General features: G+C 37.0%; 1 protein-coding gene across 3 annotated transcripts in view; it reads right to left on the bottom strand.

Annotated features, from left to right (window-relative positions):
* Positions 1-3,233: 3,233 nt before the first annotated feature.
* The window catches only part of LOC117634882, a 36,215-nt gene continuing 17,639 nt past the window's right edge, over positions 3,234-21,809 (bottom strand). The window contains exons 34-63 of one of the 3 annotated variants that reach the window (XM_034369159.1): positions 20,550-21,224; positions 19,990-20,205; positions 19,380-19,480; positions 17,834-18,129; positions 17,642-17,726; positions 16,055-16,756; positions 15,640-15,958; positions 15,028-15,186; positions 14,757-14,920; positions 14,486-14,666; positions 14,096-14,365; positions 13,791-13,997; positions 13,289-13,343; positions 12,616-12,746; positions 11,544-12,500; positions 11,379-11,455; positions 10,195-10,645; positions 9,986-10,072; positions 9,467-9,622; positions 9,189-9,373; positions 8,404-8,931; positions 7,431-7,608; positions 7,185-7,327; positions 6,970-7,096; positions 6,441-6,662; positions 5,238-5,594; positions 4,786-4,944; positions 4,399-4,683; positions 3,780-4,070; positions 3,234-3,682 (exon numbers count right to left, since the gene is read on the bottom strand). In XM_034369159.1, the coding sequence (XP_034225050.1) occupies positions 3,912-4,070; positions 4,399-4,683; positions 4,786-4,944; positions 5,238-5,594; positions 6,441-6,662; positions 6,970-7,096; positions 7,185-7,327; positions 7,431-7,608; positions 8,404-8,931; positions 9,189-9,373; positions 9,467-9,622; positions 9,986-10,072; positions 10,195-10,645; positions 11,379-11,455; positions 11,544-12,500; positions 12,616-12,746; positions 13,289-13,343; positions 13,791-13,997; positions 14,096-14,365; positions 14,486-14,666; positions 14,757-14,920; positions 15,028-15,186; positions 15,640-15,958; positions 16,055-16,756; positions 17,642-17,726; positions 17,834-18,129; positions 19,380-19,480; positions 19,990-20,205; positions 20,550-21,224 (7,632 nt within the window). In that variant the 3' untranslated portion in view covers positions 3,234-3,682; positions 3,780-3,911. The remainder of the gene's footprint in view (positions 3,683-3,779; positions 4,071-4,398; positions 4,684-4,785; positions 4,945-5,237; positions 5,595-6,440; positions 6,663-6,969; positions 7,097-7,184; positions 7,328-7,430; positions 7,609-8,403; positions 8,932-9,188; positions 9,374-9,466; positions 9,623-9,985; positions 10,073-10,194; positions 10,646-11,378; positions 11,456-11,543; positions 12,501-12,615; positions 12,747-13,288; positions 13,344-13,790; positions 13,998-14,095; positions 14,366-14,485; positions 14,667-14,756; positions 14,921-15,027; positions 15,187-15,639; positions 15,959-16,054; positions 16,757-17,641; positions 17,727-17,833; positions 18,130-19,379; positions 19,481-19,989; positions 20,206-20,549; positions 21,225-21,809) is intronic. The other 2 variants (XM_034369166.1, XM_034369175.1) reach the window with 2 other exon arrangements.

Here is a 21,809-nt window from a genome sequence, read left to right as displayed (position 1 = left end):
TTTTTTTTATTTCTTTAATTTCCATTAGTTTTTTTTTTACATGTTGCATTGCCAATATTTTAAAAATTCTCTTGCATTTCCATTTCATTTTTTTTTTTATAGATTATACAAGCACAAATGTGGTTTGGTGCTACCGGCCAAGGGAAAAAAAGTTTCAACCATACCCATTGTTGGGAGGTGGTGAAGACTTGTAAGAGATTCCAAATTATTCCAACCGGTCCGACGGTAGTCTTGAACGAGACTCCACTTCATGAGACGCCGGCATCGGATTCACCTATGGATTCCCCGATGAGTACCGACTCACCCATTGAAAATAATCCAAGGCCTATTGGGAGGAAGGCGGCGAAGGCGAAGAGAGGGAGTAATTCTAGCAAGAATGCATCTCAATTTTTGGAGGAACTTTCAAAGCACCAAGCCATGAGAATTGAAATGGACTTGAAACAACAAGAGCACGATATGGCAGTTCAAGTAGAATATGCAAAAGAAAGGGAGTATGTACGCAAAGAAAGGGAGTATGTACGCGAACAAAACATTGAAAAAAAAGATCGGGAAACCATGGCCATGGATACAAGCCATATGTCTCCTGAAACAAAACAATTTTGGAAGCTAGAACGAAGGGATGTTATGAGACGAAGACTTTTTCGTGACGATGGACCTAGCAACACGGATTGGTTAAATGATGGAAACCATTAAAATAGTTTGTTTGCCTTTAATGTCTTAGTTTACTTGCCTTTGATTTCATTGTTTTTTTTTTTTTGTTTAATTCATGTACCTTTGATTTCATTGTATTTTTTGTTTTGTTTAATTCATGTATTTTATTTTATTATTAGTTGTATTGCTTTTCTTTTATTCAATAAAGAAAATATTCAACAAAATTCCTTTTTATTCAAAACATTCCATACATAAAAAACAAACCACAACCAAAGCATAAAAAATAAAACAAACCACAACCAAAGCATAAAAAATAAAACAAACCACAACCAAAGCATAAAAAATAATAAAATAAAACAAACCACAACCAAAGCATAAAAAATAAACAACCCACAACCAAAGCATAATAAAATAAAAACAACTTCTTCACTTCACTTTATTCACCTTCATTTCCTTCATTGCCTTTCACCGCCCATAAATGCTCCATCAAGTCAACTTGACGGTGTTCATGAATATAGGACGATTGCATCTCCGTGTAGCGATCAATCATACGGGGCATGAAACTACCGTCTCTAACCAACGGTTCATGCTGCATTGCTTCTCCATTTGGCCCCACTGGTTTTTCATAAATTCGTGTTAGGGCCGTGTCCATGGGATTTGGTTCATACACGTCATCAGCATCGTAATCATATTCATCTTCCACAATCATGTTATGGAGGATGATACAAGTCATCATTATACTCCTAAGCACCTCCTCGTCAAATAGACGTGCCGCGCCCCTGATAATAGCCCACCTAGCTTGAAGGATACCAAAGCACCTCTCAACATCTTTTCTGTACCCCTCTTGATAGCGAGCAAAAATTTTTTGCTTATGGGATCGGGGATGTGGAATTGTTTTCACAAATGTTGTCCACCTCGGGTATATGCCATCAGCTAGATAATACCCGGTCTGGTAGATGGTATTGTTAATTTCATATGTGATATTTGGGGCTTCACCTCTCAAAACATCATTGAACACCGGGGATTGACCTAGGACATTCAAATCGTTTTGAGATCCGGCAACTCCGAAGAAGGCGTGCCAAACCCATGTATCAAAACCAGCAACTGCTTCCAGGATGATACTTTTCTGCCCTTTTCTATTTCCGTAGTCCCCTTGCCAAGCAGTTGGACAATTTTTCCACTGCCAGTGCATGCAGTCAATGCTACCAATCATGCCAGGGAATCCTCGAGACTCAGCTTTTTGGAGAAGCCTTTGCAGGTCACTGGGCGTAGGTCTGCGGAGGTAGTCTCTGGTGTACAGAGTTTCCACTGCATCACAAAATCGCACCAAGCTCTCCAAAATAGTGGACTTCCCCATCCGAACAATCTCATCCACCTGATCAGCAGATGACCCATACGCCAACTTTCGTATCACAGCTGTGAACTTCTGCTCTAGAAGAAGTCCCAAATTTCCAGCACAATTTCTCTTTTGAACAAAATATTCATCATAATTGCAAATATCATGCATGATTTTTTTGAACAAATGAGGTTGCATTCTATATCTCCCTCGAAAATGAACATCAGAGTACAGAGATTGTGGGATAAAATAATCTTCCATAAGATTCTTACCCCGGGAATGTCTATGTCTGTCCACATTTGGGCGACGGCCTTCTCGTGAACCACGGCGACCCTGGTTTTCTTCCTCCAGCAAAGCAACTGCTATGCCAAGTTGCTCATCTAGTTCTCTCTGCGCCCTTTTGCTTGCAGCTCGTCTACGCATTCTTTCTCTAGTTTCTCTCTCTTGCCTCTCCAAAACCTCTTCCATGTCTGCCATTGAGAATGGAGAATGAAATCTAAAATTTGAGAAATGGAAATGTAGAGAAGAATTGGTGTGGGAGGTATGAGCTGAACCTCTGATTTTATAGAAAAATGTACACATATAGATATGACACGTGGCGCAATCTTAGAGGGTGAAAATCTTATCTGAAATTTGAAATTCAAATGAAATTTCAAATTTCAAATTTATTTATCTGAAATTTGAATTCCGAAATGTATCTGAAATTTGACATTTTGAATTTATCTGAAATTTGAATTTTGAAATGTATCTGAAATTTGAAATTTATTTGAAATTTATCTGAAATTTGAAACCGAAAATCTTATCCGATATGAATAGTATTGACACGTAGGAACCCAAAAATCTTATCAGAAAATATTATCCAAATTAATTGTTTAAGTAAACAAAATTGTGAAAAAAAACAAAAAAATGAATAGTAATTGCCATGGCAAGCCCCAACTGCTGGAAACACATTTTGCTGGAGGGGGCTAGGGCAGCCACTATTCACGTGAATAGTGCCTGTCCTAGGGCTAATCTTGCCATGGCAAGAGTCAACTGGTGGAAGTGCTCTTAAACAAAACAAGAAACACAACTTTACCACGGGCCACGGAAAACTAAAAATAAAAGTTAAAGAACCTTCATTTTTTGAGCTGGGTGTTTTTTCTGATCAAATAAAAAGAAAAGGAAAGTTGCTGACAAAATTTAGTTTATATTCAAGGCTGACAATTGACAAAAACTCCTACGTAGTAACTTGCATGCAGCAAAGATATGAAAACCAAAAAGATTACAGCTTTATAATTGAACAGGTGAGGTTTTAACTTTTGTTTGAAGGCAATTTATACGCTACACTACACCGTACATTAAACAGGGTGCTCAACCACTAGGATTTTACTTCCTAAGCCTATCCGTCACCTATAATATATCATCATGTTCATACGGGACCAGATCTACAGTGGGATCTTAAACCAATCGGCTTGATCACCTTCAGTAATTTCTGTTCATATACATTGACTATTCTAAGACATATACATGGAATGTTCAAACCTGTACATATTTAGGAGAGTGGTATCTATAAATATAAAAAACCTATGGATGTGTAATTGAAGCTACACCATTCATATCCATGCCCTACAAGGTCTCTGTCACTTGTCCTTGACATGACTTCTTATAAAACACCTACACAAACCACCTCTTCATTGTTGTAATCTGCAAAGACTTCTGAACAAAATTGAATATTAATGTCATTAAATATTTGAATCCATACACACATCAATATAACTGCAACACATTCATGCAACGATCACAAATAGAATACCTGTCAAACGGTGAGAACATCTGAACATGCAGGCTGAAACCAGAAAAAGAAACACCAATAGTCGGAATTCATGACCTGACCCACAACAGAAATCCCAAAAACCATATTTCCTCAAGGGCAATGATCTAGAAATCAATTGCTGCTGCTGCTGCCAAAAGTTGAACTACGAGGAATTGATGTAGGCACCTGTCTGGGCGACAAGACGCTAGCCCCTTCCTTTGGTATAGCTTCAGCGCTGGCGCTATCAAACATTGGTGCATATGGAATTGTCACACTCTTTTTCAGCATTCTCTGAATTAAAGCAAAGTTTTTCATTATGAAGTATCCAGAAGAATGTCGCATAACAAAACTATTTAGGAAGAATATTTCAAACTTTAGTAACTTGTTATATGGGTGCAGCGAATGAGCCCCCAAAAATAAAGTATTTATCAGCTACGCCAACAACAGATCATTAATAAATGACTCAAGACAAACTTATCATATGCAATCTATTTCAGAAAATTTTATATTCTTGTCGAAACTTTCAATGCAAGGGAATAAAACATTTTAGAATTTCATTTTTAGTTTGCAGGTATAATTTTAGCATTCTATGGTCAAAGAGATGGCATTAAACACGAACCTTTGGTTTGTTTGACCCATAAGTGTTCATTGCTCGTTCAATCGAGGAGTACACCTCAAGAGCCTGGGGGGTATCAGGGATGCATTTTATAACTCGAACTTGTTCCCTCGCCTCAGTTGATTTCTCTTGTAAATAAAGAATGACCCGTGAAGGTGGGGCTTTTGGGTGGTCCTTTTTTCCATATGACTTTTCCATTATGACCAGGTCATCCCAAAGTACATCCCACAGTACAGAACATGGATCCCTAGCCGGGTTGAACTTTCTCTGAGCTACGGTGAAGGGTTGCTGAATGACAAAAAATACAAGTCATTGTTTGGTGACTTTTGAGTATGGTGTATAGCAGATAGGAGGGGATAGATAGAAATGATTCTAATCCAGCTAACTTACTTGCAACAGTATCAATCTTCGATGAGTGACTAGAAGAATTTTTCCTTTCCGGAGTAAAAAGTGATTTTCATAAGCATCTGATAAGGCAAATTTCCCACGTACTTTAAACAGATCAACCTGGAGAAAAAATGAACCTGATTCTGCCAGCTGCAATATAGCCTTCATGACAAAAGAAAATTCATTAATTTTAGCCACTGAATACAAGTAGATTATAACCAAACAAGACAGCAAGCTGGATATCAACCAACAAATAATCATAAAAGTAGATTTACTTAAGGTTGAAGAAGATGAGAAAGTATGGAATATGAAGGGGTATCAACCATAACTTTTCATTTTACGTTTAAGTTGGGAGTAGAGTGAGCAATAAAGGGGATATCAATAAAACCAGCCCATGCTCAATTAACATAAAATTTCCAACTGAAAGATTTTAAAGAAAGTCAAACAACTAGTACCTGTCCCTGTGCCTTGTACCCATCATATGGCCGAATTAAATTATCACCGCCAATAACACGAGGCAATCGTCTGCGAAGCAGTTGCTCATCAGAAGTTATAGCTGATGCTATCTTCATTCTCATCGCATTGGCACCCTCGGTAGTTTTTGACAAAAGATCTAGAACCCCACTCACTGGTTGTGCAGCTGCACCTATTAATCCTTTCCCAACACCTTGAACAAAACCCTCAACGCCAGAAGTTTTTGCACCTTCAAGCGGCTTTGTTAATATCCCAGTGACTCCTCTGAAGAGACCTTTTGCCAGTGCTCCACCGCCCTCTCTAATAACATCACCAAAGTCCTCCACACCCTTGCTTTCCTGCCAAAGTAAATTTTTTAAATAAATTGCAGACATTGAGATTCATGAGTGTAGAAATTGCAATGAGCAAGAGATCGAAAAGCACAACATAAGGAGAGTATCGTAGATTGCACGGGTTGTTTTCATGTGCCAGACCATATATGAACAAATTAATATAAAAATGGTTAACTAAGAAATCAATGTACTAAACATCTATCAAAAGATCAAACTAAAATTTTAAAATCTGCTCATGGCGCAACAAGACTCCAATGCAAATCCGGACAATCTCATCACAGGGTGGTCATGGTCCGGCGATAGAAAGCCTTACTTAATAACCAAGGTCCAAAATGAGCAAATTTTAAAAACAATTTTAGTCACTTTGCAATAAGAATTAAAAGGTTCCAGTTTATTCCTCTAAAGCATCGCATGTATTGATAAAGTTTGTCAGTTTTACTACAAGTCCCAAAAGCTTAAGCGATTAGGATGTGGCCATCAATTGTTTTATAAATTCACTACCCCTGGCATGCAGGTCTCCTACCACCATTAAGCCCAATATGTGGAATTCAACTTTATAGTGGAAAGATGCAATCAGGGACTCAAACTCAGAAACTCCTGCTCACATACCGTGATAAATTTTTTTTCGTTTACCACTAGTCCCAAAAGTTTAAGTTAGCATATGGGCCAATAATTATTTTTTATTATTTTATCTCCTAACATGTACGATAAAGTACCAACTATAAATTTGTAACGTATGATAAAATAATCAGTCCACAGGCCAAAAGAAAAGAACTTTGGCAACTAATGATATCCAATTTTAAGCAATTATGTGTAAGTATATTAATTCCAATGACAAACTCTAAAGCAAACCTGTCTCTGTCGGCTTTGAATAAACTTCTTATCAAATGATAAGGCAGCCATGCCCTTGCTCATATGTCCAAGTGCACTACTTGCATTACCCAATATATCAACACCGGATAGCAGTTGAAGAGGTTGGCCTAGGAGATCTTTTCGAATGTTTGAAATAGCAATACTAATCATTGAACTCTGCCTCATGCACACGTTCTCATGAAACCTTTGATTTATCCTCACCTGAATAACAAATGTAAATATATTGCGTTAAATGTGCTCTATGAAATATATGATGCAAGAACAGTCCATGTATATATTGCAAAGTCAGATGAAGAGTTTATAAGTATGCGATGCAAAGCTAAAAGTCATCTACAATCTACCAAATACATATTTCTAAGTATGTTATCCCATGATAAAGCATTCAACACCGAGACTTTGATAATGAGCCTTCACATTACAATTACTTAGGTCCAGACAAGATATTCTGGGAGGAATTCCAGAGAAGAAAACCTCAAGAAATAGCAGGAGGAAGAATCCCAACACTTACTGGCATATTCTCAGTGTTGCCCAATGCAGTCATCAAAGATGCCCAAAAGCCAAGAACACCTCTTGGCCTTTGACTTGGAGACATAGCCATTGACACTTTGAATCGAACCTCTGAGATGCTAAGAACTCTGCAAATAAAGGTACCATAAATTACGGGAATTACAACTAAATGTAGCAAAATACAATGATATGCCAATTTTGAAAGTCCTTGCATACCCAATTTCAATGATTGGATCAACAGAAACAGCAGTTGTTTGAGTATCATACAACCGACTAAGGTTGACCTGCTGAATCATTTCATGAATGCGCCAGATGATAGGTTCATGAATGTTTATCAAAAAGGCAGAGTTCTCAGGTCCCTGAATAATCAGTAGACATATAGTTAATATAAATTGGGGGAAAACAGGAAGTAAAAAAAATCAGAAATCTTCTTCTAGGCAATGAGAACTTTCTTGTACTTACATGGAGACCAATATATGGATAGACACACAGATCTAGCGACCCATTGGATTGCATTGTGATTGAAAGTTTCAAGATATAGTCAGTCTCTTCCCCAACTCTCTGTGGCCTAAAAAGAACTGGCGTTGGAATTAATGGCAACTGGTTATCCAATTGTATCCCATGCATTCTAAGTTTCAACCTGCAAACAGGACAAGAACATAATTCCTGAATTAATAATTGTCAATCATAAGAGATAAACAAAAATACAATTCAACAATAGCATCCTAAGGGGCCTCAGCCTTTGTCTAATTAAGTAGCCAATTTGTAGGTAATCCATAGGTTGGTCAGTTGGAGAGTAAATTAAGCTAAGTTTACACTTCAGAATTGTGATTCTCATATACATCTGCTAACAGGAAAGAACCACAAAGCTGTCTGTTGAGACTTACATGGACCGCATAATATGAAAGCCAGTCACCAACTATTGACCTCTAGAATACTGTAAATCTTATTTTACTAAGACAGACTCAATTTTAAGTGATAGTGAAATGTATCGAAGTGTATACATGGAATGTGAAATATTTCATGAAAGATTATAACTAACTGAAAATAATATTCATCAATGCGCATTGGTGCATTATAAACAATATAGTATCAATGCTTTGATTCTTGTTTGGTCCAGATTTTTCAGTCCCTAGGTGGTATGATTGTTTTCTGTTTTCTTTTTCTGCTAATAAACAAACTATCAATAATAAAAATGAAATTGTAAAAACAGAGGGCAAGGTGTCTACAGACCTAAAATTCTACTAGCAACATTTATTAGCAAGACCAACAGAAAAATACAACAGTAGATATCATTGCGAAAACATTCCAGGTCTCAATTGTCTAATAAATTAAGCAAAGAAAAAAGGCAGCAAAGATTTACTTGGATCCATTGACTAATAAATTAAGCACTTTGTTCTCTAAGCCATCAAGTCTCAATTGAAAGCAAACTTACCGACTGATTCCAGAGCCTAAGCCAGTTGAATATGCAAACAGAAGATTCTGAACCGAAAGGTAGAGAATTTCTTCGGGTGTATGGTCAATAATGGATATCCCAAGCTCAGCTAGCTCAATGATAACATGAAATTCACAATCAGAGAGAAAAGGTGATTGTTGCTGTATAGAAAGTTGAGACAAAAGTGATGACTGGCTTCTACTCAAAACTCCAGCAGGTTCACTTTCTGGCATCCAGTCACTGATCTTAATGACATTCACTTTCTCTTCTTTTATAACAGTAACACGTAGAGCTTTAGAAGGTCCACTTCCCACGTGAATGGGTTGGTGATCAGAAATCTCATCAATATCATACTTCTCTGATTTCAATGGGTCTTCGCCCTCTACCAGGGTTTCTAATAAACGCCTTCTGCCAAGATCTTCCCATAAAAAAGAAACTGCTGTATTAGGAAGAAGAAAGTTCCACGAATCACTAGTACCATCCACTTGCCGAATTCGGATGGGTAGAAACATGGAACGATTTTCAACCCTGTTGATAGAAAATTATCAGCATTGGACCAAGAAACAACAAACACATGTATACAAGTAAAGAAGAAGAAACTAGTACATATGATTTTATTGTACTGCAATAAGAAGACTTCCATATTAATAGACACAACTAGTTCAAGAAAATTTTCCCAAAATATAAAGTCAAAAAGAATTCTTTTGTTCTTATGATAAATACACTGCCATCAACATCATCTTTTTTTATTTCACAAACTTTCACAAGAGATAGTAAACTGTGACCTGTAAGGACTCAAGGAAGAGTTTGGACGGAAAATAACTTCATAGCTTGAATTCTTTGCTCCACTTCTTACAGCTATTCGAAACTGAAGTTGTTCATTTCCAGTATCCTTCCTCAAGCAAACACGCATGATGCCTTCATTACAAACACTAAATGGTGCACTCCATTTGTAACCATCCACCCGCAACTGAAAAGAAAAATAAACCCCACATAGGAGTCAGACGATGTATGCTATTCATGATAATTAAGTGAATATGAAAAATTATTAAACTTCACTGACCTTCAACAATTCAACTTTGGCACAAGACTGCCAACAAAAGGGTTTTGGAGAATCTGTGGGATGAATCCATGCCACAGACTGAGAACCACACTGCTGCAGACACAGGCTGGAACCAACTCTATTAATAAACAAGCTGTGGGGCTGGAATTGCACAACCTGAATATCAACCATTGAGAAATTTTTTTATTAAAGAAAAATATATATACATACCCATATCAATGAAACTTAACAAACGCATGGCTTATGACTACCACCAAGTACGAAAAAGCAACTACAGTTTTTACAAATGAGAAAAACCCTCCCCATGCAATGATCCTCCTGTTCATTCTAAACATGCAAATGGCCTGCTGACCAGAATCTTTTATCATATTTTTTTGGGCTATGGGTCATCTTATTTTCCTAAAATCAGATCTATAGACAATATTTATCAGTCTAATTTGGCAAGCCCATCATCACATTCTTGCAGTTCCTCAGAGGAGAATCATTAAAGATTTAAGTCATAAGATATTAAAATCCAACCTTTGTTCTGTCTGAGGTCATGTTCAGTCGCGCTGAAAGCTTGTAATAAGATCCATCTGAACTGAATGCTTTGACATCAAGCCTTTCCTGGAAATGAAAATTCAAGAAGCATCATATGATCGAGAACAAATTTCAGCAACTCCGAAGCAATAGTAATTAAAAGGAGAAAGAAGAAATATTAGAAGCCAATTTGATGTTCTTATAGTCACCTTCTTTTCCAGCTCAAAAAGAGATATCCCAGGACTGTATATTTCTGAATGACGAATGGCAACAGAAAGGCCCACTCGTGAGGACAGATATACATCTTTTTGAGATGGAAACAGCGAAGCCCCACTGCGGCTTGCATAATCTTGTGGAGAAAGCATATTAGGAACAGGACTAGTGTCCTCAATAACTTCAAGTACTTGAATGTTTCTCCTAGTGGAAGAAAGCTTCCTGTCCATAGAGTTTGTAGGACTTTTCAAGGCTGTTTTTGCAGACTTGACTCTAGAAGGTATTAGAGAGTCTGTATCTGCATTGTCCAAAGGTTCTACTTCCACCACTCGATATGCCAAAGGAATAGATGAATCATTCGTGATCCAATATGGAACAAAGAACCTTATTGTTTTGGGGGCAACAGTGGTCCCTCCCATGTCACGTTCAATACTCACGCGCAGTCTCCTGTAAATATGAAGGTAATGGAGATCATGGATATGATAATTGATAAATAAAAAATTCTTCGTACTAATTACAAGAAGTCTTTTTATTTTCCAATACGTACAGATCTCAGAAATACCAATAAGACATCATCCTAACACATTTGTAATGGCACACAGATATAGCGGAAAAAAATATGATGAAAGATCATATATTTATTTCCCTCCACTTCCAAATATTTCCATTTGCAAGTGCCAAAGAAGAACAGATGTATTGTAATCCACATTATGGGAGAGTGACAAATTTAATAACCATTTCAATGGCTCCGAGTTAGTGATAAAGCCAGAACTGCATCCCAGTGGGGGGGAACTTTAATAGTAATAGCAAATAGCAAATATCAATTGAAAATTACAATATGAAAAATATTTGGTCCACATCCTAAATCTTAAACTTCTAGAAACAATGGTAATCCCAACAAAATCAAAAAAGAAAAAAACTTAACATAGCACAAGAGGGGGAGACACTGAGTAATCCTTACAACTGAAACCCTCTTTTTTTTTTTTTTTTTTTGGGGGTCAAATATAACGGAAGGAAAATTGAAAATTACGAGTTGGGATCTATAGTGGTAAATAATATGAATCGAACTACATCCTAGCAGCTTGAGCTTTTGTGAACATGGGAACAACAGCAAAACAACATAATTTACAACAAAAAGAACAACAAATTTTAATAAACATTTTTCTTTGGAACCACAAACCTTCTACTTTTCTGGTGAAACATCCAGAATGATGAGACATGGTCATTGGAATAAAGATTCAAAACAAGAACGGGGTCCTGCCAGAAAAAAACAACTATATTTATTAAACTCACAATGGCGTATAGATATGTATAGTAAGTCACTTGTATTTAGACAGACTACTACCTTCTCCAGAACCCAACCACCCTGAACAAACAATGTAAGATATAAGGGTTTCTGAATGTCTGCGGAATATATATGAACACCCCCACGTGAAGAGATCATACCATGCTGTCGTTCAATGCATTTTCCATCTTTTGTTCTTTCCCAGATTGTGAATTCAGCCGGACAGGGAAGTCGATTTTCCAACTTCATAGGAGAGTTGACAGATATTCTCCAATCATAAACAGGTGCATTCAATTCAGTATGAAGAGCTGAGGCATCTGCCCCAACACTAAGCCAAAATTGTTTATTTATGGTACTAGAACAACACAAAAGTATATCTTTCTTCTCAAGCTGATTCAACCTAAAAGTAACATTAGGTATCTTATTTTCCTGCTTTGAAGTATATTGTCGAGAGAGTGCAACCTGATCTATAAGAGTCAGGTCCTTTCCATATGTATAACCAGAACCCACTGCCACGACAGAACCCCATGAATATGGAGGCTGAGGATCATCAACAGAAGGACAAATTTGTAAGCACTGGTCGGAATCATTTGATGTACTTCTCCAAGGTAAAACAAAAGAACCTCCAGGATTTATGTTATCACTTTTTCCTAAAGAGGAATCATAACCTCGAATCCGAGAAGCATGACAAATTGAAAATTTCAAGTTAACATCAGTCTCATTTATAACTGTTGCAAGACCCCTGAAAATTGCATGCTTCTTGCCATTTTTCAGGACAACTTCCAGTGCCATGAAATCATTCTGTAGTGATTTGGGGACAACTGACAATGGAAGCAATGACCGAATGCTCTCCCAAACACCATCCGGGCCAAGACCAACAGAGAAACCTATGTCTCTATCACTTGCATTTTCAGCCTCTAGATCTCTTTGAAAAATTGGAGTTGTTTTCCTCTCAAAATAAGAAGTTGAAACCAACAGACATCCACATTCGTCCATGTCCTCAAGATTGTTATGTTCCTTCAAAGTACAACATCATATAAGCATGAAAAGAACACTCAATTCCACAAACAGTACATGTGCACAACTGACGTCACCAATCAATGCAAAAATAATGTGAAATAAGAAAGCTCACCCTCCCCCTTAGCGGATATGATACTACACTCTGACTATCATGACCTTGATTGAATACCCTCACGGAAGCTATTTTCCTCAACATATTTGCACCTTGCCCAACAGAAAATGAGAGTGCACCCACCACTTCACCTGTATTTTTGTTTTGAGACCATAAACAATGTATGAGAAGTCTGAGTCTAAATGATTATTCGGTGGGAAATTGCAAAGAAAGCAGGGTAAATAACCATAAATACGTAGTTTCAGCACAAAAAGACCCGAAAGGGCTGACAAAAAAAATTAAAACAAGAAACAACCAAAAAGAGAACAATCATGATTCATTTGTTAGGCAAACAGGATTAATAAAAGGAACTGCAAAAAAAAAAAAATTTAAAAATTTTAAAAAAGGCAGTTACAAAGTGGAGCTGGTATTTGGGAACAGTACTTCTGAGAAGCACATTCAGAGCAGCAACAGATAGGTTATGAGAGAAGTTCCTATGATTATGAACATACAAGATTGTTACATGTAGTAAGAACCATGGAAGAAGATATTCAAGATGTTGGAGATTTCATTCCCCTCTTGAGTGTAAGGTTTACTAGTTTTAATTTAAATAAGCATGTGAATCAGCAACCTAAATGCAAGAATCAATATGTGTGGATGCGAGTTCACAAGAAAGAAAAGGGTTGCCACATACCCTTTCCTGCTTTTGCTGCAAGGTTTGTCACCTCCACTTCCAGTTTAGCTGGTCCCTGCAACACTTATACACTCAAGCTCAGAAACTTAACACTCAGAATATCAAGTCTAAATGCTTGCTAATGTCATCAACAGTGTAACTTAATTAGTGGCGTTCAATGTAAGGTTTAGCATAATCTGATGAACTTCAGAATTTTGGGCTGCATTTGGTTCGTGGGAAACTATGGGGATTGATTTCATATCAATTCATTTCTGTGAACCAAACGGGGCCTTGAGGTATAAATGCAGTTTCTCTAATACATAAACACAGAAGACGAAACTTCTAAATTATCACCTTCTTCAATATGTATTTTTATTATTTGTTTTAGTGATCTTTCTAATTACTCTTGCAATATACATATTGCATTGTATGGAGAAAAATCAAGAAATCCTGTCACATAATTGATGGTTGTCTTCCGAGGAAAATGTGCGTCAAAAATAGAAGATAATAAATTTTTAGATACCTTCCGAGGAACTTCAAATATGAAAAGTTCATTCCATTCCGCCTTGCCTTCATTCAAGTTATTGATTTTCGAAAGTGCAGGCTTAACACATTTTGTCCTGGCACTTTGAGGAAAGAGTTTTTGTTGATCTGTCGGCTGACTATCAACAACAAGGCGCAAAGCACAGAAGAAGTTATGGCTGTTGCCATCATCTACAATAGGTAAACCCTGCAAACAAAAGCATCAATCTTAACTCCTGAAAGAAGGAAACAAAATGATACATAATCTCAGGGTAAGAAAATAGATAATCTAACAACATTTACAACCTTGGCTTCATGAATCTGAATAGCAACATAATAGCGCGCTTCCTTAGATTCATCTGCAACATTGAACCCATCAGAAAACCTTGGAGGTGGCACCCATATAGAAATACAATCACCATGACGCAACCGATCCACTGATTCTGTATTTTCTTCAAATTTTTTCAGATATATATCACACCCAAGTTTATTCTCTACAATCACAGTCTGAAAGTCATCTTCATCCAATGCAGACAAAGTCTGATCCTCTCCTTGTTCACATAGACCACCAGCTTCCTGCAAAGATGATTGGTGTTCAGAGTATAGTTACTGCACTCCTCCCCACACAACACCCCCCCACCCACCCCCCAAAAAAAAGGAAAGCATTGTTATACAACAAATCATCACTAGTATTACCTCATTTATCTTCATTGCTTTCTGTTCAAGTTCTAATTGTCTTCTCCATGAAAGAATGCTCCCTATAAAAGTTTCAAGGTTTGCAGCACTGACATTTAAATTAAGGATACTGGTAGCAGCAATGCGCATTGTCTTCCCAAATTTTGATGGCGAGTGTACATTGGTGTCATATGTTTCAAACCTTGAAAAAGCCAAGAAAAATAATTCTTGAATATTACAAAAAAATCAAGTAAACTGTATTAAGACCAAATAGAAAGAAACAATATAATACTTGAATATTCCATCAAAAGGTTCCACAAGTGGCTCCCACGCTTCTAACTGGGTGTTGAAGGTTGATGCAGCAATAGAGGAGATCAGTACTGCATTCATAGCCTCCAGTCGACCATGTGTTGCAAGCTTTATATTGGTGATTGTCGTGTCAAATAATGGTGTCATCTGAAAGATCCAAGTTACTCAATAAAATCTAAAAACATTAACAGTAAGAAGAAAGAGAACCATCTTTACATCAGACTGCAGACTTAGGATGTGTTTATAAGACATACCATTCCACATAAGCTGTCTAGAACAGTTAAAGAGAAGCATCTTAGCTTCACTTCTGCAGTTATGTTTTCCCTAGCCTTTGGCTTCATGGAATCACCAATAGCATAAGCCAATCTGCTTGACGGTTTTTTCAGATCAGCCCGTGCAAGAAAAGTTGATGCCTGCAAAAACAGAAGAGAGCCCTAAATTATGTAAAAACTTGAAATCTTGTGACACGACCAACAGAATAAGCTAAATACAAACACATTATAATAAAATATGAAATAAAAACTTCACATGAAGATACTTTTCACAGACAATTATTCCAAACTTCAGCTATGGCAGCTACATATGTACACGCCAGATTCAGACTGAGAGAACTGAATATTCATCTTAACATGTTTTGGCTTCTTGCTGGATTATTTGGATGGAAAGAAATAACAAGATACTTGATGACATGGCACGGAAGTGGACTTTTATGGGACCGAATCACATATTTAGCTTCTTTATGAACATCATTGTCAAAGCAATCTAGGGATACTCCTTTTAGTGTCATTAGGTGAGAGATTTGAGCTTAATGTGACTTAATGTGACATAGGAGTCAGAAGAAAAAGAAAGAAAGAAAGAAACCTAACCTGATTTTCAACTCTCCAAATGCTCCAGCATTGAGATCCCTTAGAAGTCGAAGATCTTGAAATTGGCACCTCAAGAATATTAGCTTGGTTAACAAGATCCATCCTAGGGCAACAAAACGTATCTACACATGGGGCTTCATCCATTCTGGAGACTATGCAACCAAGAGAAGCATAACCAGGTGGAGCAAGTGGGTACCAGAAGAAGACTTCATCGAAACCTTTGCCTACAACATGCGCAACTTTAGTAAATTGCACGGGTTTTGCAGATACTTCGGGATCATCAGCCTTAAAAACTATGCCCACAGCTGGTGGCTCTAAGCTGAAAGAATGAACACATGATGGTCAATAAAAAATACAAAAAATAAATCAAATGACTAAGACTGATAAAGAAAACTGAGAGATAAAATTTTCTAACCCTTCGGTAATGCAATCACCCATTATGGCATAGCCTCGACGTGCAATGGGTCGCCATATTGAGACTGGTCGGCGGAGGTCACTACCCTTGTCCCACCAGATTCTCTCAAAGTTAGGGGTCGACACATAACAATTATTTGCCTTTGAAATTGATCTGACAATATCCCATCCAGAAGAATTTCCAGTCTGGTTTCTGGTTTGCTGACATCCAGAGCTATGATCAACAGCCAAATTTGAGGCAGATTCTTTAGGAGAAGAATGATGCCGATTCCAATTCCAAAGAAGAAGAAGACTGAGGTTACAACAATTGTTTTTGGAAGGGCATTCAGCAGAAGAATGGGCATGAAATGATCCAAGAACATTTTCTACACGCCAGATGCTAAATCCAGATGCAAATTGAGGATTTGATGGAGAGCAAAATAAGCATTCTGAATATGTTGTTGACGTGACAAGATCAGAACGAATGCAATAAACAATGTGATTAGGTGGGGGTTCTTTCCCAATATTTGCTATACAACCCAACGCTATGTATCCTGGTGGTGCTACAGGCATCCAAAGAGAACAATCACTACCAACATCAGAATCACCACCACCAAATCCTTGAATAGCAGAGAACAAGCCTATGAGATTGAAACCAATTGGCTTACGCACACGCCCATATGCATTACTCACTGCCATTACTGCCTGTGAAGGAGGAATTGGCCTGAAGACATATCACAAAAACCCAAAATAAATAAATATAGCATCTGAACACACATAATAGAACTACACGAGAAAGCATCTTACTCAAATAGAGCGACATTTAAAAATAAACTAAATACAAGAAGCTACCAAGCTCTACCCTAAACCTTCCATGTATTATTAATTAGTTCATCTCATTTAATTATTCATTTCAAATGCAAATCATGATTTATATTATTGTTTACACCATTATGCATGCACTATCTATTTTGTTATTAAACATGTTTTATTAAAACTCCTCAAAGAGTACTAATTCCACATGATGAAGGGACATCAGCATATGCGTGGCATGTTTCTACCTACTGGCAACCTAAAACAAAGAGATCTTTTTCTCAAGACTCAGAGATTGACTTGTACTTTTGTTGTGAAAAGAATGAAACTTTTACTAAAATCCACTCAAAAAGTACTGTGGAAAAGAAGGGACTTTTACTAAAATCCACTCAAAAAGTACTGTGGAAAAGAAGTCCACCTTCACATTCAGAACCGCGAAACATACAGGCAAGATCCAATCCATCTTTAACCTTAGACAACTAATCCTAACTTATTCCTGCCTTCCAAACTAACCGGATTAACTTGCACTCCTGATATGTACATTACCTTCCTTTCTAATTTATTACAGTTTGAGAGCCTCTGCATAAATCATAGCATACTTGTTGTATTCTTTGATAACTATTACCCCAAATAAGAATATGCAGCATGGAACAACATTCTTTGATAACTATTCTTGTCAAATAGGAGCTTTTAGTTTCATCTCTGTTGATGTGAACTGCTTGTCTACAGATTGCTATTTCCAGTTCATTAATAAAATTCTATTTCTTCTCAAAACAAAAAGTCCATTAAATTCTACCTTGATGTCACACAATCTCCCAATATAACATAATTTGAAGGTGCTCGAGGCCTCCAAAAAGTAAGGTTGTAACAGGATCCATTTTCTGCATAAATATACACAAAACTCTTGATGACTAACAGGAAAGCAATACTCATGGAAAAAATAGTACAGGTAAGATATCAAATTGCTCCAGTTAATCTGATGAAAGACCTTTTGGGGACACCCAAATTCGATCAAAATTGGTACATGCAACCAAGGGCATAGGATTTCCAAATTGCAATGCTGCTGTTGCCTGGCTTTGCAAATTAAGTATAAGGGAAACAACACTCAGTGAAAGATGGAAGCAAACATCAGTTGATAACAAAGACATATTTGTTTTGTCCTTAACAGAAGTGTAACCCCCAGATATATCTACTGGATCAAGAACAATAAGACCAGAACCAGCCTCAACTGTAAGATCTTTCACCAGGGCTCGAATCCAGGTATCATTTTCTTTAGATGCATACCTGTTAGATTAACAGGTTATATAGCTCAATTAGTGCAAATTCTTTTACCACTACAATACTACTTTGAAATATAAGTGGTAAATTTCCAGAATGCAAGCACTCAAGAGTATCATTTATGAGAAGAGAGAGAGCAAATGGAGATGGAAAAGAATACATATATACATGTATGTGTGTGTGTGTGTCTATAATCAACCCAAAAGCCGCCAAAGAACTGAGGCAACTACAAGTCACATATGCATTTTGTCTTAAGACATATCAGCCACAACAAATATAGGTGGAAAGAAAAAAGAGGAAACATTACTTGAAGATGGAAAATCTAGAACTTAATCACATATGATTCAAAGAACCAAAAGCAGGGAAACACCATCATTTTTTAGGGATAATTGTGGAGTCAAAGGATGAACTATGCCAATAAATCAAGACTTTAGGCTTCTCTATTTGGCCTTAAGTTTCTCCTGATTTCCGAACTGCCCTTCTTTTTCTTGAACATGGATTTGGAAGCTGCTGTGTCTTGGTCATTGAGTGTCAATTGGGTGGTTAATGTTGCTGTTTTTAGGACTGAGTGGTGTTTGTTCGTGTAGTGCTCTTGTAGGCTGTGCCTAATATCTTTTGTGGACTGCTTGTGCACATCAATTACATCTTTCAATATTTCAGTACAATTAGTTTGTTCTTTTTCTTTTTTTTTAAAGAAAAAGAAAAAGATTTGGTTATCAATCTGTGTAGATCATCAAAATTTTCATAAAATTCTGATCAACACTACACACATACACAACGATGATGAGTGATGATAAGCACATTCAAAGAACTGGCTACTGTAGATGGTGGTACCTTAAGTGATGGATGACAATGGGTACTTTTTATTGTGTTTTTTATCAGTTACAAGAAAAAAAAATTGTGTGTTTTTAATGTATCAACGCCACATATTGTATTCGCCCTAAATATCATATAGTTATCATAGATATACTAATTAATAAAGATTACTACTGCTTAAAATTGATGCATTAATGATGGGTTTATAATTCCCCAGAGTTTTACTAAAAATGTCTGTTTTTAAATGAATATCCATGGATTTTTGCCTATATCAGTACAGATATCTCTGAAATATGCTCACAATAAATCCATCAACATCAATATGTGTATATATATAAAATAAAATTCAACTCATATTTCCAGTTAGGTTATATTGCACCCTAACTTTTCCCTGGAAAATATGAAATTATTATGTGAAAATAAAATATGACAACTCTTACATGAAGCTAAAATCCAACTTTGCACGGAGAAGCTTTTCACCATATGAATCATCCAGAGAAGACTTTGAAGCATCATAGAAGGTAAACTCAGGAGAAACTACCTAAAAATCAGTAAGTACATCAGAACCAGCATAACTACACAAAAGGTTATCAACAAAAGCAAAAGCAAATGCCGTGCTAGAGACATTGATCCCCTTATACCTAGTAACTAGTACGCCATAAACAGATTTATCATTAAGAGTTAACTGGTGATTTGCCCCCTGAACTTGTACCTAGGTTTCGATTTACCCCCTATAATTTTTTTAAAGAAAATTAAGGACCCGAACTAATTTTTTTCACCAATTTGCCCCCGGACATAAAATGCCTCCCATCCATCTGGCCATCAAGTTGGAGGTTACTTTTGTCATTTCTCGTCTCCACCAAAACACCAACTTGACGGCAGAATGGATGGGAAGTGGCAGATTTTGACGTCGGGGGGGCAAATTGGCTAAAAAATTAGTTCGGCTCCTTAATTTTCTTTTTAAAAAAAGGACAGGGTGTAAAACAAAACTTAGGTACAAGTTCAGGGGGCAAATCACCAATTAAGCCTTATCATTAATAATTTACTTACCTGTGCTTCAAAACTGAAACTTGGGATTGGATCACTTTCAGAATACGAAGAAATATTTGAGGTGTCAGACGAGTTATGCAAGTATTCTAGACTCTTCTTGTCGTCATCATCAGATGAGGAACTGTCCAGCAACATGATGTCTACACCATCCTCAAAGGATACTGAGTAGCTGCTATCATTACTCAAGCATGTATAATTCCTCAAAAGAGAACCATTCTGATGTATAACAGGAAAGTATCAATCAAATGTTGAAAAATGCAGCAAACTCAAGAAAGAATTTACTATACACATGCCCAATACTAAGACATGAGACAAACCACCCAAGAATATATATAAATAAAACAAAACAAGACTCATGATCACATAATCTCCATCTTCTATAGTCACTTTTCCGGTTTCTATATCCTTGTCATACACGAAGTTTCTCATTCTTTATTGGAAGACACCAATTGCACACCATCTAAATAGTAGTGAAATCTTAGGCCTGTTTTGATTCTGCATTAAAATAACTAAAAAAACAGCCACAAATATTGTTACAGATGAAGGGGAAGGATCAGTACCTCAATTTTGACATTCATAAACCGCAACCTCTTTCCACGTCCAATTATAATAATGGGTCGAGGCCTAGTTGAATGGAGTTCTTTTGCGTCCATTTCCCCACTTAAACAGATGGTCTTTCCACATCCATCATATGTATATTCATCAATGTGTAAAGAATCTGCTATTAATTGTCTACTTGGAGACAGGTGCACCACATCTTCTGTCTGTTTGTAAATAGGTTCAGAGAAAACTATGCTACTGTTTTTACTAATGGGATCATTCTCATGATCCATCACTTCCTCCCTACCAGTTATTGTCCGCAATGCAGGCACAAAAAATTCACCCACAGCCAGAAGGAAATCAGCTACAACAAGAACTCGAGGCTGCTGAACCCTAACCACAAATGATTGGGATGATTTACGCCATCTATAGTCCATCAAGAACATTGTTGACACTGGTAAATCCACATGAAATCCGGCATCAGAGTCTGCTCTTCTAAAGCTCCCCTTGTTCAAAGAAAATGGCAAACTTCCAGAAGAAACTTGTTTAGAAGCATCAGTGGATGATCCAAGCATTAAACGCATTTCAGGTTTTGTATCAGGGCGAATGTCAACAACAGAAAACTTTGGAATGGTAATGTAGAGATCTGTCTCAGACAATGAAGTCATCCGATATGATACCCAAAGACCTTCTAGCTGTAAAGCAGAGAAACAATTACATAAATCCATAACCACATGTTCGGAGAAAACATACCATGTCAGAAAACAACCAACCACTCTTTGTTCAAAGTCTTAACACCAAAATAAAAGCTGAAATCTCAGAGAAGCTAAAACAGGACCTAAAGGTTGCCTTCAGCTGTTATCCTACAAGATTGATGCGCTGGGTAGGGGGAAGAAAGCTAAAGTTCTGTGGGGTTGCTTGGTGTATGCAGTGTTCTGGAACTTATGGTTGGAGCGTAACAGAAGAATTTTTTAGAACAAGAAGGGCGTGGAGGTGGCTGAGATGTGGGATAGAGTGAAGTTTTGGGCAGCATTATGGGCTCTGGTCACTCCTGTTTTTAAGGATTTGGCTCTCTCTTCTATTATGAGAGATTTTTTAGCGGTTGTGAAGTGATGTGTTGCTCTTTTCTTTTTCCTGGGTGGCCTTCTTGTTTGTTTTTGTCCTTTCCTTTGTTTGTTTTGGTCTTGAGGTTGCTGTTTGCTTTTGTTTTGCTCTTGTGGATTCCTTATCCACTTGCTTGTTTCTTTGTTTATCTCTTTTGAATTTGTAAAGTTTCTATT

The sequence above is a fragment of the Prunus dulcis genome, chromosome 1 (genome assembly GCF_902201215.1).
Source record: "Prunus dulcis chromosome 1, ALMONDv2, whole genome shotgun sequence".
Taxonomy (NCBI): Eukaryota; Viridiplantae; Streptophyta; class Magnoliopsida; order Rosales; family Rosaceae; genus Prunus; species Prunus dulcis.
The sequence above is the reverse complement of the archived record's forward strand: the minus strand, read 5'-3'. Positions and strand labels throughout refer to the sequence as shown.